This window comes from Talpa occidentalis, unplaced genomic scaffold (assembly GCF_014898055.3).
Source record: "Talpa occidentalis isolate TD23 unplaced genomic scaffold, MPIMG_talOcc4v2.1 talOcc4.5, whole genome shotgun sequence".
In the NCBI taxonomy this organism is placed as follows: Eukaryota; Metazoa; Chordata; class Mammalia; order Eulipotyphla; family Talpidae; genus Talpa; species Talpa occidentalis.
Genome location: NW_023604861.1, coordinates 59991610 through 60006428, shown reverse-complemented (window position 1 = coordinate 60006428; position 14819 = coordinate 59991610). Strand labels below are relative to the sequence as shown.

Here is a 14819-nt window from a genome sequence, read left to right as displayed (position 1 = left end):
TTATCAAGTTTGAGGAAAAAGTCCTGTTGGGATTTGAATGGAATTAATAAATTAATTTGGGACTTGAATTGTTCCAGTGGCTTTCTGCACAATATAAAACTGGTGGCTGAAAGATAAACTAATTTTTATAACCTGCTAAGGCCAACAATTATATAACCTTATAAAGTGTCATATCTCCCATTTATAGATATATATTCTATCACTGAGTATTTGTTAAAAAGACAAAGAAAAAATACTGCAATTCTGAACCCTTTTATTTCTACTCTAGATTTCTTTCTTAGAGGAAAAAAATTCTTAAGTATGGAAAAAACTAGCTGGATACATAAAAGCATTACATTTTATAGTAGGAAAGCATGGAAATAACCAAAATATAAATGATACAGGAATATATAAACTAGAGTAAATATACTGAATAATGAACTATGATGACAATAAAAATTACTAACTTAAAAATCATATATATAACAATGAATAGTGTTCATTTATGGTATAGCATTATGTGATAAAATTATATCAGTTTTGCATATGATGTAACTACAGATGTGGAAAAAACTCTCAAACACATGCACAGAGAAATAAAATTTACTGAAATCTTTACAATAGTTATGAGTATGGGATTATAGATTAGATGTCCATTACCTACCCTACTTTTTGAATAAAATCTGTTGTCAAGGTGTATAGGAGGTGATTTTTCTTTTATATCAGAGGAAAAAAATAGAACATTGAAAAAACTATTAAAAAAATATTTATAAACAAGTAATAAAAGTGAGTAGTAATCCATGTGTTTCTCCAGTGCTTTACTTAAGGCTTAAAGAGAGGGTGATTGGCAGAGAAGAAAGCATTCAAATTCTGACACTTATGGTTTAGGTTCTAGTTCAATCATTGATTTAGAAATGTTTGAGAAACAGCATTCACCTACTTTCTTAGTAAAAAATATTTAGAAATATGGGTTAGTTAGCAAAACTTTCAGAAATAAATGGGCATTCATTAAGAGCACTCTAAAATTTCATTTAAATCATGCAAAAATAAAGACTGCTTATTTAATTTTCTCTTAAGTACACGGAGAGTAAGCAGTAGGGAGTATGCCATTAGAAACTCAAAAATAAAAACCCACTGCAGTATTTCCATAGCTTTTACTTTACCTTAAAGACATGGAAGGCTTCAAACTGTATGTTGGGACTTTTATCTCGAAGGAGGTTCATCATCAGTTTGAGGTTTTCTGGCTTGCTGATATACTTTGTCATAATGGCAAAGTTGTGTCGGTCCAGTATCAGTTCACCTAGCAGCTACAAGAAAACACAAAATCCAAGCTATAATCATTCTGAGAGTCATCTTACTCAATATGTATCTCACTGAAAATATATAGTGTTATGACATGAAAAAAAAAAGGGAGTCCTAAGTGCTTCTTATAGCACAAGCATGATAGTAGTAGTTATTCTTTGACGCTTTTCAGTTTTCCTAAAGTCATCCTTAATGCATTTAAAATTTTTTAAGCTTAAGTATGGAAATATAAAGGCATTACTTCTGCTTTAAAAAGTCTCTCTGCAGTTATCATCAGAGCTAGACAGAAATGCTTTATTATTTTCATTGCTTACATTAATTATCAGGTACTGAGGTAGAATAATAACAACAAAATTGGCTCTACAATTACACATTCCTTATCTGAATGAATGTACTTTACTAACTTACTGGAAAAAAGCTTATGTTAAGTGACTCTTCCTGCTAACTTTCATTATAAAACCTAATACATAAGAAGAAAAAAAATCATTGACCCTGACTCTATATGAAGTTTAATATACGCTGAACATTTTCATATAAGAAAAGAACAAAATATTTTCTGGTGACAGATTATAGTTTCCAAAGTGCAGCTTACTCCATATTATGAACAGAATGTTTGTGCCCCATAAAACTTATATGTTGAAAACTTAAGCCCCAGGGAGGTGATTAGGACATGAAGTTGTAGAGTCATTCCCTTATAGAATAGACTCCAAAGAGCTTTCTTGCTGCTTGCACCTTGATCTTAGACTTTTTAGCCTTCAGAACTGTGAGAAATAAATTTTTGCTATTTAATGAAGCTACCCAATTTATAGTGAATTACTGTTATAGCAGCCGAAACAGACTAAGAGACTTCAAAAAAAAAATTAAAACAGCCCAAAGTGAGAATGATTAAAGATTCTCTAGTAGCACAGATGAATGTATTGGTGCTCTAGTTCATAAACTTTCATTTTCATTGTAGTGATAACAATTCCTAACACTTCAGCAACTAGCAGCTGAAATGTACCTCTATAATAATTTCATATATGATACACTTATTTTTCAATTACTGGGTGCCTCAGGATATTACTAAATTATATAGGTAGTTATAGAAATCCTGGATGGGAGGAAAAAGCACGTAAGTTGAAGCCCAGCTGTTTATCACAAGAGTCTAGCAACAACACCTCCCAGAGGTGTATATGCAGGGTGTGTCAAAGTGTATAGGAGGTGATTTTCTAGTGGCACTTCATCCCACCAGATAGAACTCCAGGCCTCTCTCCACCCTGATGACACAGCAACATGTATTAGGAAGACAACAAAGGAAAAAAAACTACAATCAAATCAAATGGAAAAAGGCCCTGCAGTCTGCTTTAGGAAAAGTGAAAGTAGTTCAATTCTCTAAGCTACTGTTATAGAGAAACCTAAAGGAACAAAACAGGCAGGAGGGAAAAAAAAAAACCCAAAAAACCCCAAACCCCAAAACCAAAAACATGGTACCTTGAGACTTCACAGAATATGACATCACAAGAGAGAACAACTCTCCAGAACCCAACCACAAAAATGGAAGCTTTTATGTTACATTCAGAGAGTTCAAAATTTCTGTAATAAAACTGAAGAGATAGAAGAAAATACAAAAAGGGAATTTTCATTTAAATGAACTTAGAAAGGTTAATCAAAGAGATACAGAAAATTCATAAAAACAAATTAGCTCAGAAATAAAATCAATGAGGAGAAGGTAGATACTGAAGTTTTAAATGAGAAAACAACAGATTCAAGATGTAAAGAACTCAAGAAAACAAAATATTTGAAGAAAGTATGGAAGCAGAATAGACCAAACGGAGACTCAAACAGTAACCTCAACAATGGCAATACACAAATCAATCAGGTGAAGAAGAGAGAAATAATAAGATGTGGGAAAAAAAATACATGGCAGCACATAGAGAACTATCTGACTCTACTAGGAAGCCAACATAAGGATAATGGGTATTCCAGAATGGGGAGGAGAACAGACAGAGAAGAGGAGGAGAGATAATAGAAAGAAATAATAGAAGGAAACATCCCAATCTTGGAGAAAGAACTAAATACACAAGTCCACAAAGCTAACAGAACATCTGATTATCTAAATGCAACAAAAACTAAAAGAGTTTGCCAAAACTAGCCCTCTCCTAAAATACAAAGTTCAAAGGAGATCAATTAAAAAAATTGAAAAAGGAAACTAAAGGCAAACTGGCAGGAGCAAGACATTATCAATAATCGTACTTAATGTAATAGACTGAATTCACCAATCAAAAGGCACAGAGTGGCTGGCTGGATCAAAAAGTCTCCAGGAGACCCATCTGACTTACAAAGATAAATATAGGTTCAAAATAAAAGGTTGGAAAAAAATCCTACAAGCAAATACCACCCTAAAAAAAGCAGAGGCAGTCATACTTATATAAAATAGACTTTCAGTTAAAAAAGGTCATGGAACAGATGGACATTACATAATAAATAAGGGATCAATACATCACAAAGACATAATACTTATGAATAAGTACATGTGCCAAATGAAAGAACATCAAAATATATAAATCAACTATTAACAAATCTAAAGGCAGACTTAGCAGCAACACAAGAGTATAGGGGACTTCAACACCCCACTTATTTCAATGGACAGATCAACCAAATAGCAAAATCAATAAGGATACAAAAGCCTTAGATGAGGAATTGAACCAGATGCGCTTACTAGTCATTTACTGGGCACTCCATTCCCAAAGGTTTAGTACGCATTCTTTCTCAAATGCACATGGAAACTTTTCAGAGTTTTCACAGACACCACATTTTGGATCACAAATATCAGTAAGTTCACAAATATTAAAATTCTATCAAGTATCTTTTTTGATCATAATAGTATCAAACTAGAAATCAACCAAAAGAAGGAAGTGGGAAAAATCTCAACTATATGGATACTGAACAGCATGTTATTAAATGACTACTGGGTTAATGAGAAAATTAAGAGAGAAATTAAAACATGCCTGGAGCCAGAAGAAAATGAAGACATGAATTATCAGAACCTAATGGATGTAGCAAAAGGGGTACTAAGAGGAAAAAGTTTATATAATATAAGCCCATATCAAGAAAAAAGAAGACTCTCAAATAATCTAACCCTTACACTCTAGAAACCAGAAAAAGAACAAATAAAATTAAAAGTCATTAGAAATAAAGGGGAAATCACAAAAATTGGAGAGAAAACAAATAAATAGATTCAGGAAAGAAAGGGGTAAGTTTCTACAGACATGACAGAAATACAGAGGATCAAGGGACTACTATGAAACTGAACATTATGTGAACAAACTGGATAATCTAGAAGAAATGAACAAGTTTTTAGAAGCAAACAACTTTCCAAGATTGAATCAGTTAAAAGAAAATGTGAACAAACCAATTACAATCAAGGAAATTGAAACAGTAATCAACTGTATCCCAAAAAACAAATGTCTAAGAATAGTTTCACTAGTGAGTTCTACTAAACTGCCAAAGATGAATTATTATCTACCCATCTCAAACTCTTCCAAAAATTTTTCAAATTTATTTCATGTTGATACTAAGGATCAGACAAGGATATCACAGAAAAAGAAAACTACAAACTAATATCCCTAATGAACAAAAAAATGCAAAAATCCTCATAAAACCTTAGCAAACCAAATTTAGCAATACATTAAAAGAATTACTCGGTATATTGTTGCATTCTGATATGCAAATAGGGAACTAAAAAAGAATGAAACAAAGAAAACAATCCTGTCTACAATCAAATAAAATATAATTAAATATCTAGGAGTAAAGGAAATAAGAAAGGAGGTGAAGGACTGTGCAATGAAAACTATATGACATTGTTAAAAGACATAAAAGAAGACACAAGGAAATGGAAAGATAGACCATACTCATGATTTGGGAGAATTGATATTGTTAGAATGGCTATGTTATCCACTGTAATATGCAGATTTAATGCAATCCCTATTAAAGTTTCAAAGGCATTATTCAAATATTACTGAAATTTATATGGAATTACAAAGGATTCCACGTAGCCAAAGCAATCCTGACAAAAAAGAATTGAGGTATCATATGCCCAAACTCCAAACTATCCTACAAAGTTATAGCAATCAAAATAGTTTGGTTGGTATTGGAATAAAATTAAATACACACACTAATGGACTAGAACTGAGAGTCATAAATAAGCCCACACTTACATGTATAGTTAATTTAAAACAAAGGAACTAAGAACATACAATGTGGAAAAAGTCTCTCCAACAAATGGTGATGGAAAAATTGGGAAACTGTATGCAAAAGAATGAAACTAGATCACTCATACCATACACATAAATGAACACAAAGGAGATCATTCAAAATGGATCTTCATTCAAAATAGATCAAAGACTTGGACATAAGACTTCAAACCATAAGATACATGGAGTGAAACACAAGCAAAGCACTCCATGACTTTCACTTCAGTGAGGTTTTTGACAACTGGACTACAACAACAAGGGGGAAAAAAGCAAAAAAATAAACAAACAGGACTATATCAAACTGAAAAGATTCTGTACAGTGGAAAAAATATTAAAATGAAAACACACCCTATTAAATGGGAATATTTGCACATCATACATCCAAAGAACATGTTAATATCCAAGAACTCATATAACTGAACAATAAGAAAACAAGTAACAGAAAATGGGCAGAAGGCATTTCTCCAAAGACATAAGGCAGCCAACAGTCACATGAAAAAAATGCTCATCTTCAGTTATAAGGATAATGCAAATAAAAACCACAATGAGTTACCACCTCACATCCATAGGAATGGCCCAGAAACAAATGTTGCTAAGAACATGCAGGAAAAGGAACTCTCCTATACAGTTGGTGGGAATGTAAGTTGGTCCAGCCCTTATGGAAAACAGTCAGGAAGTTTCTCAAATATTAAAAATAGATTTGCTGCACGATCGAGCAATTCCACTCCTAGGTAACTACCTAATGAATGCAAAAATACTAATATGAAGTTATATATGCATTCTTATGTTCACTGCACCACTGTTTACAATAACTAAGATATAGAAAAAACCTACGTGCTCAAGGTTAGATAAGCATATAAAGAAGATAGGGCATATGGCTTCCCTGGTATCACAAGGGGTTAAGAGGTGCCTATGAAGCTATCCACAGCCACTGCAGCGCAAGTTCTATCCCTGGCCAGGGAGATACCCACATGGCGCAGCAGACCTCTCCTGACTCACCCACTGTTTCCCTCAGCAATGTATTTCAGTACATCTGTCTATTCTGTATCCCACTTTGTCCCTGGTGAATCCTCTCACCCACCACACCTCTGGCCTGTACCCCAGTTCTTGTATGCATAAACAATAAATCTTTTAAAAAAATAGGGCATATATACACAATGGAATAGTATTCAGCTATAAAGAAAAGAGGAACTCTTGTGTGTCTTTTTGATAACATGGATATAGCTGGAGGGGATTATACTAAGCAAAATAAGTCAGAAAAAAGAGAAATACTGGATGATCTCACATGTGGAATATAAAGAAATAAAATAACAGACAAAACTAAAACCAAACAAATCCTAGAAATTGAATTACATAGCATTGAGGCTACTAGAGGGGGTGGGGAGCAAAGAATGGAGGGGGTACAATGGTCTATGATGGAGAATTATGGGTGCTTTGGTGGGGGGATACTGTTTACCATACATTTGAAGAGGGTGTGAACCTGTACCCCACCTAAATATTTATACTGTGTCATACAACAACTTTACCTCAATAAAAAATAATACCAAAAAAGCCCCTACATTCCAGATCTTCCAGTTTTCTGTTTTTAAAATGAAAATTATTCCATTTTTACAGTATCCTTATTCAAACCCTTACTTTCAACTAGACTACTGCAACAGCATGCAAAATGATCTTCATTCTAGTCTTCAATCAATCCAACCTATCCTGAACATGTCAAATGAATCTCCCTGAATATCAGACGTATTCATGCTACTAACTCCACCTATAATGTGAATGAATAAACAAACCCCTAAATTCATAGTGATTTCGGGGAAAAATTAATCTCATTAGGATGGGCTTCAAAGCCCTCTGCAATCTACAGTAATTTCACCTGCTTCCTATACTGAGTCCCCTCACTTAGTTTTTTTCATTCTTCTCCCTCTTAGCTTCTCTCCCCACCTTTACTGAGGTATAACTGACAAAGTGTATATTGCGCTGATTTATGTATACATTCTGAAATATTCAGCACAGTTAATTAACACATTCATCACCTCATGTATTCTCTGTGTGTGTGTGTGTGTTGATGAGAGTGCTTAAGATCTACTCTCAGCAAATTTCCACTATATAATACAGTATAGTATACATTTCCCATTTTCCTTACCTCCCAGACCCCAAATAACTACCAATCTACCTTTTGTTTTTTGAGTTCAAATTTCCTCTCTCTTCTCTGTGCTCTTTGACTCCCCCTATCCTCTCCCCCCACCCAGTTACACACACTGTACCTTGTATATAGTTATTTGTGAGTCTATTTAGTATGTCAGTTCCACTAGGGCATCGATCAAACATACTAGTGCTTGTTAACATTACAGCCAGTGTGATATGTGTGAATACTGTTGGGGAAATTAAGTCCTCTCCACGTAATGTGAACAAATGCATTTTATTATTGAATAAGCAAAGCATATCTAGAGCACAACATACTATGTAATCTGCAAAAAAGACATTACAACAACAAACACAATTCTACATTTTTTTTTTACAGGCAAACAGCTACAATTCCATTATATACACATATATTCTCAAGATGAAAGGTAACCTGCACCTTGTGAGAAGATTTGACTGCACTATTTGCTATGTACCCTTTTTGTAGTTCCCCCCAAATTCAATTGGCAAATAGCTAACAATTGAGGTAGCCATTGATACTTATTTTAGCTAAGTGCCTTTACTCAATTAATAAAGACAATAGTAAAATTTCTCCTATCATTCTGACAAGAAATGGTTACACCTTGAAGAGAAGCACTGAAGTTAAACTACCCTAGTGACACAGAGATAAGAGTGCTAACTTTCTAGATATTTTCATTTCAGTGGGATGGCTTCCAGACTCTCCAAAAATAAAGTAAAATAAAATAAAAATATTTCTGGGTTATAACTTTGACAAGAGGCCTATCAAGATATATAGATATAGTTATAGATAAACACATATGCATAAATATATATAGCTTTTATAAAGGTTTGATATAGTTTCTAAATACATGTCTATATGAAAAAATATAATGAAATATATACATACATATCATATATAGACATACAAAATATTTGGCAACAACTTTCATTAAAAAATTATACTTAAATACTGTACGTGCACACACACATTCAATACAGCTGTTGAACTGACATGTATAAATTCAGATTAAGTCACTTCCATTTTTACTACATGGGAATACCTACATGAAAATTCTATCCAATCTATCTTCTGCTAATATAATTTTACTACTTTTCTGAAACAGTCAATTCGGTTAACTCATTTGGCTAACTACACTGAATCTTTTAGCTATGAAATGATAATCTATTTTTAGGTATATTGACAATGATAAAGTTCTGCATTACATTGTAACACAAAACATTATAAAGCAATGCTGTAGTAAATGGAAACAATTTGCATTTTTTATCTCTTTAAATTTTATGGTACATGTCTCATAGTACATAGAAAATTTATGCACCTGAAATAGAAAGGCAGTTTTTTTAAATTGGTATTTGAATAAAATTGATCCAGAGAGCCCAAAATACTTCTCTCCTAAATTCCACCAAGTTTCTTTTGAACTATAATCTTTCCTGCAAGTAATTAAATGCCAGACCTCTCAGAAAGATAAGAAATAAATTCTTAAGCTCTGTCACACAAGGGAAAGGAATTTCTCTGTTAATTATATTTTACTGACTCTGGGAATATAAACACCTAAAGATAGTTCAGGCACATTTAGAGTATGATTTAAAAAGATGACAGGTAGCAGCTACTTTGGCATAAGAAAATTGCATAATTTTTAGACTTTATTACTTATAGAACACTGTAACTGAGTGCAGTTATCTAACCTTTCATTTCCTAAAATTATTAAACACCTATCTACCAAATATTACAGAAACTAGAAATATAAACATGGTATTGTCAAAACAGAAGACTGTTAAGCATAAATCTAACTGAAAAGACTGTTAAGCATAATTTCTCAAACAGAAAAACCAATAGCATACCAGCAGTTTTCTAAAACAATGTTTTCTATTGAAGAAAAATGCAAACAATTGAGCTTTTTCCTCAAATGGATTATATAAAACCATTTAGCAATTTCTATAATCTAACATTAAAAAAACCTCTTCATTATTTATTAATTCCTGCATCTATAGATACACTTTATCTGCTTTTTATCAGGTTTTTTGTTGTTGTTTTTTTTTTTTTTACTGGCCAATCAGTGCTCAGTTTTACCATATTGTAAATTAAATCAACTATAAAGGATTTTAGACAGCCAATGTTGCATGTTTAGGTGCATTTATAAGGAACAGAAAAGAAGCCTTTGCAGCGGATGTGGCATTGATAAGTGTATAGGAAACACAATGTTTGAAAAGGGAGAGTACAAAGGAGAGTTCCAATACCTGATACAAACTCAGTTACTCTTGCCTATGTCTCTAGACAGAGGTTTATAGTTGGAGAACCGCGTGGAAAGGGGGTAGAGTCAGTTGGCAGCAGAATCTGGTGAGAAATGAATCCTCACTTCCCCTTGTCACTGCTGAAAATAGTACAAGGACAAATTCTAAAGTCTATAACCCTCAGCTTTGTTATTCTGATTTTGTTCAGTAACCTTAGTTTATATCAGCTTCTCTACTTGGTCCAGTATCTGACAGATTCCCACTGAAAAGGAAAGACTGAGAAATTTACAAATGATTTCCTACATGTTGGCCCTTCAGAGCATTATTACCTCACTACTATTCTAATTTCCAATTCTCTCCCAGGTGATTCTCTCCATAACATAAACAAGCCAAGCTCACCCCATTTTTGCTATCTTTATGCAGCGATAGCAAATAAAGAATTCTATTCTTGAAGTATAAAACTGTGGTTATAGGCTGTATCTTTATCTTCAACTGCTTTTAACAAGCTTTCTGGATGTGGGAGAGCACGGCACTGATGCCATGCCTTTGGCCAGTTTGGTCTTATCTCTCCAGGCTCCAGCACAGACAGCAGTGTACCTGTGGTACTTTTTTCTACATGGATCACCTTGTATGAGTTTCCACACAATGGGAAACTCTATAAAGAGTGCTGAATGACTGACTGAAAATAGTAGATTGACTTCTCTCCATCAATGGGTAAAGTTGGAGCAGTGAGGGTATAAATACAGGAGAAAATAGGTCATGGTTAAGGCAAAATCATGGGTAGAGTTAATTGACTTAAAAAAAAGGTGCCACAAAACTATAGTCAATATATTTTTATAACTTTAATCTGCAAAGTTTATTAAAAAGAAGATAGCTTTTTCAATCATTGATTGCCATGTTGTCCATATATTCGAACTCTTGTATTCAATATTTAGAAACAAATACATTGTATTATGAATGGCATCATGCCAACATATGTAAAAATAATACAAGAGTGACATTTAACAAAAATTATGCAAACTGCTTAATAAAAATACCGAATTCTTATTTGCCAAAGACATTCTTTTAAATAGCTGAGTGGGAGGTGAAGGGCAGAAATGCAGCTCTAGCAAACATTTCACTCTTTTGGAGCTAAGCCACCTCCTCCTGGCCAAATGATAGCCCCAAGGCACTTTTTCACTGACGGAGGGAACCACTCACAGATGAATATGGCCCTACTCTGCCAAGCTCCCTGTCTAATGGAGAGCAGCACTTTCATGGTGTTTCATAAGAAATATAATCTCATTGCAAATGCGATTTTCTTACACAGACACATACACAACTCTCATCTGCCCATCCTCAGTATGCACTAATCATGTAATTAAAATTTACCACTTACTTCCAAAAGGCATTTATTTTGCAACAAAGTACAGTCAAAACATAAAACATATCTTCAAATTACCAAAAAAGGTATTTCAGGTTGTTTGTATTTGTTTACTAATAAACTAATCATTTACTAACAAGTTATCAACATTTGGAGACTGTAACTTCGAGAAATTTTATATTACCTTTAAAGATTGTCTCTTAGTCACATAATTTTCAGACTGAAGCAATTTCTCATAGTCTTCAAAAATCTAATAAAAAGAATTATTAGAGTTTAAAATCAGCAGCAATTTCTCTGCAATTTCTCTACAAAGGAAGGTTTGCCCATTTCTCCATGGTTATTACACATAAATACCCCTGGTGATAGTAAGGTTAAATGATATATCCAGTAAGAGACACACTTTTCTCTATTATTTTAGTTCTGAAATGGGAAATTGAGTAACAAATGGAGTAATTGAGTCTCCCCAATAAATCATTTTGAATAAAACATTTATTATCAATTAAGAGGACTGTAATATAACTCACTTAAAAGAAATCTATTTATGTAGTCTTCTCAGGAGCCAGTAAGGAAGATACAGACATTTCAGTTGAATCCCAAAAAGATGAGTTGGATTCACAATTAGAGAAAGGAGTTGGAAGATAGAAGTGTTTTGTATTTCTGCTTATACACAGAATTCATGTAAAATTTATCTCACAAGTAGAGTGCTCTTCCATTTCAGGTTACCTGATACCTATTAAAGGAATATAGATGCTCTCAGTTCAAGATCAAAGTGAGCAGATGCCAGTTTGTTTCCTGGAGCTCCAGAGTACATAGGAAGAGATGTGAAAAAAGAAAAAGACCTGATCTCCTGTCATCCTCAATTTTCCATAGAGTTTCCTGGTGACCTGACTTCCAGGCAATAAAGAAATTGGGTGTATGGTTGGATATGACTGGTTTTGACTGCTCATACATCTAAGGGGAAGAAAGAGAGGAAGAAAAAAATGAGATAAAGTCTTAAAAAAAATGACTTCTACTTACTGTGTCATAATTTTGTTCTAAGAAGTCTGCTACCAACACTTTATGTCTGGTTAGTAAATCCTAGAAAAGAACAGCCAAGCAAAACAAAATTATTATTGAAATAAATATTTACAAATCTGTCTTTTCCTTCAAAGGTTTTATAAGGCCATTAATTTGAAGCATAAATGTTTCACAATATTTTTATTTACATCACAAAATCATTTCCACAAAATAATTTAAGACACACATTTGTTTACTGTTAACAGAGTATTTAAAATTTATCACTGTTAGATTTATGATAGAAATAATTTAATGAAATAAATGGCACCTAAGAGACAAATTTACAATATATTTCTTCAAGCCACAAATAACTCTAGCTATGCTTATGATATAATAAAAAGTCAAGAAAAGTTTATGATGACCTTTTAAAAATGCCATTAGTAACTAATCACTTTTAAAAAAGAATTCTGAATAGCCTAAAACGATATTGCACAAGTTTTCCAAGGATTTTAACTTCTGGTGTTCTCTCTTAACCACCTTTAAAAGGGAGGTACCTTGAAACTGGGGAAGCACAAAAGTGGTATTTAACAGTGCTGTCTCAGTACTGTCCTACTCTTGGGTTAGGGCTGTGAGGTGTTGTGTAGTTACTAAGTAGCACAGTGCACCCTTTCAAAGTTGAAGACAAGTAGCTCTATCTTAACATAGACATAAACTCAGAAAAAGGAACAAATGCATAAAGGAACATTTGACTGTCTTCAACTCCTACTTAAATTATATCCTTAATACGCCTTAATGTTGAAAGCAAACAAGCCTCCCTTAATCCCTTTTATATGCTTACAGGCTAAATACGCTGTGTTAGGTGCCATGCAGAATTTAATTAAAAAACATAACAAGAATTTTAACAAGTTTTCCAAAATAAATTCTTATACCTTAATACATATTTAATTAAAGCTTCCTAAAAGCATATAGAAGGGGCCTCCTTGGTGGCACAAAGGGTTAAGCACCGCACTGTGAAGCAATCCGCAGCCTCTGCAGCACGGGTGCAATCCCTGGCCAGCCAGGGAGCTACCCATGTGGCATGGCAGACCTCTCCGGTCTCGCCCGCTGCTCCCCTCAGCAGTGTATTTTGGTCGGTTTGCCCATTCTGTTCCCCGCTCTGTCTCTGGTGAATCCTCTCACCCCTGCATCTCTGGCCTATAACCCAGCTCTTGTAGGCATAAACAAATAAATCTTAAAAAAAAAAAAAAATGGGACCAGAGACTCTTTAATAGAAAACATCTGTTATTTAGGCATAGGCATTCTACTAGAAAGAAATGGAATCACCCTTTGTGTTAAATGTCATTATTCATATTTGATGTACCAAGGCCTCTTTCATCTTATGCTCTAGATGTATTCCTTTGAGGGGTTTATCTGCAGTCACTGCGCAATTTTTTTTTTTGTCAAGTGGGAGAGTGGTCTGGGAAATGGAAAAGGCTCTAGATTTCAAAGTACTCATTACTTGTTCATACTTGCTGACTTTGATTCCTTTCCCTCCACCTACCAGTGAAGTCTCTTTAGAATCTCAATCTAGCCCTTTTCTCCCTTAGTCCTCCATCTCTCTTTGCTCTTTGTTGTTTTAGTTTTTACCTTCCTTACTCCATGTCTTTGTCTTCTCCATACTCTAAATGCCCCTTCTTGCTTTCCCTTGCCATTTTATCTCTATCCCAGAATTTCTCCCTGTTTTCTCAGGGAGAGTCCAGGGAGTAGGAAGGACAGAATGGACATCTGTGGAAAACCTGAGCAGACTGGTGACCACCTTCCCTTCAAACCAAGATTGTAGGTTGGTTCTGTATTTATCTCAGGCTCAGCTGAGGCTTTGGGGAATGATGACATTGCGGCTCTCTTTCTCTATTGTCTCAGGCAATTAAGGCTGTGGCCCCAAAACTGCAAACCCCATTTGTTAAAATAAAAGTGCCATAGGTACCAAGTGTCTTCCTCAAATAGGATCCTCCCTGATGGGAGTTCTTGTCAATTCAATATTCCTCATTTCATTTCATTATCTTTACAGAGATATCTCAGTTCCCTTGTCCAAGTCATGCTAGCCAAACCAAGTCATGCTCAGGGTGGCGTCAATTCACCAGTGTTCACTTTTTTTTTTTTTTTTAAAGATTTATTTTTATTTATTTATACAAGCCCTGGGTACAGTCAGAAGCGCGGGAGGGTGAGAGAATTCACCAGAGCCAGAGCGGGGAGCAGAGCAGGCAGAAGGACCGAAGTACACTGCTGAGGGGAGCAGCGGGCGGCAGGAGAGGTCTGTGCTCCATGTGGGACCCTCCTCCGGTGGCCGGGGAGCAGCCAGGGATTGAACTGGTGCTGCAGAGGCTGTGGGCAGCTTCGCAACCCAGCGCTCATCCGCTGCGCCACCGGGGAGGCCCCACCAGTGTTCACTTTTGTTGGTCACATCAAGTCCCCTTCACTGCCCCGCCTGTAGTCTAAGCCTTCACTTGGATACCACTATATCCCTTTCTTGCTGCCAGATTTTCTTCTTCTCTGGAGGTCTCCCCATCTTCTTGTGCTCC

The 14819-nt window shown here is 34.7% G+C and overlaps 1 protein-coding gene across 8 annotated transcripts in view; it reads right to left on the bottom strand.

The window, feature by feature from the left end:
• CAB39L (calcium binding protein 39 like) overlaps positions 1-14819 on the bottom strand; it is a 101930-nt gene that overhangs the window by 15498 nt on the left and 71613 nt on the right. For all 8 annotated transcript variants that reach the window (XM_054701294.1, XM_037527301.2, XM_054701295.1 and 5 more), the window contains 3 exons: positions 12283-12342; positions 11450-11515; positions 1143-1286 (listed from right to left, as the gene is read on the bottom strand). In XM_054701294.1, coding sequence (XP_054557269.1) covers positions 1143-1286; positions 11450-11515; positions 12283-12342 — 270 coding nt within the window. The remainder of the gene's footprint in view (positions 1-1142; positions 1287-11449; positions 11516-12282; positions 12343-14819) is intronic.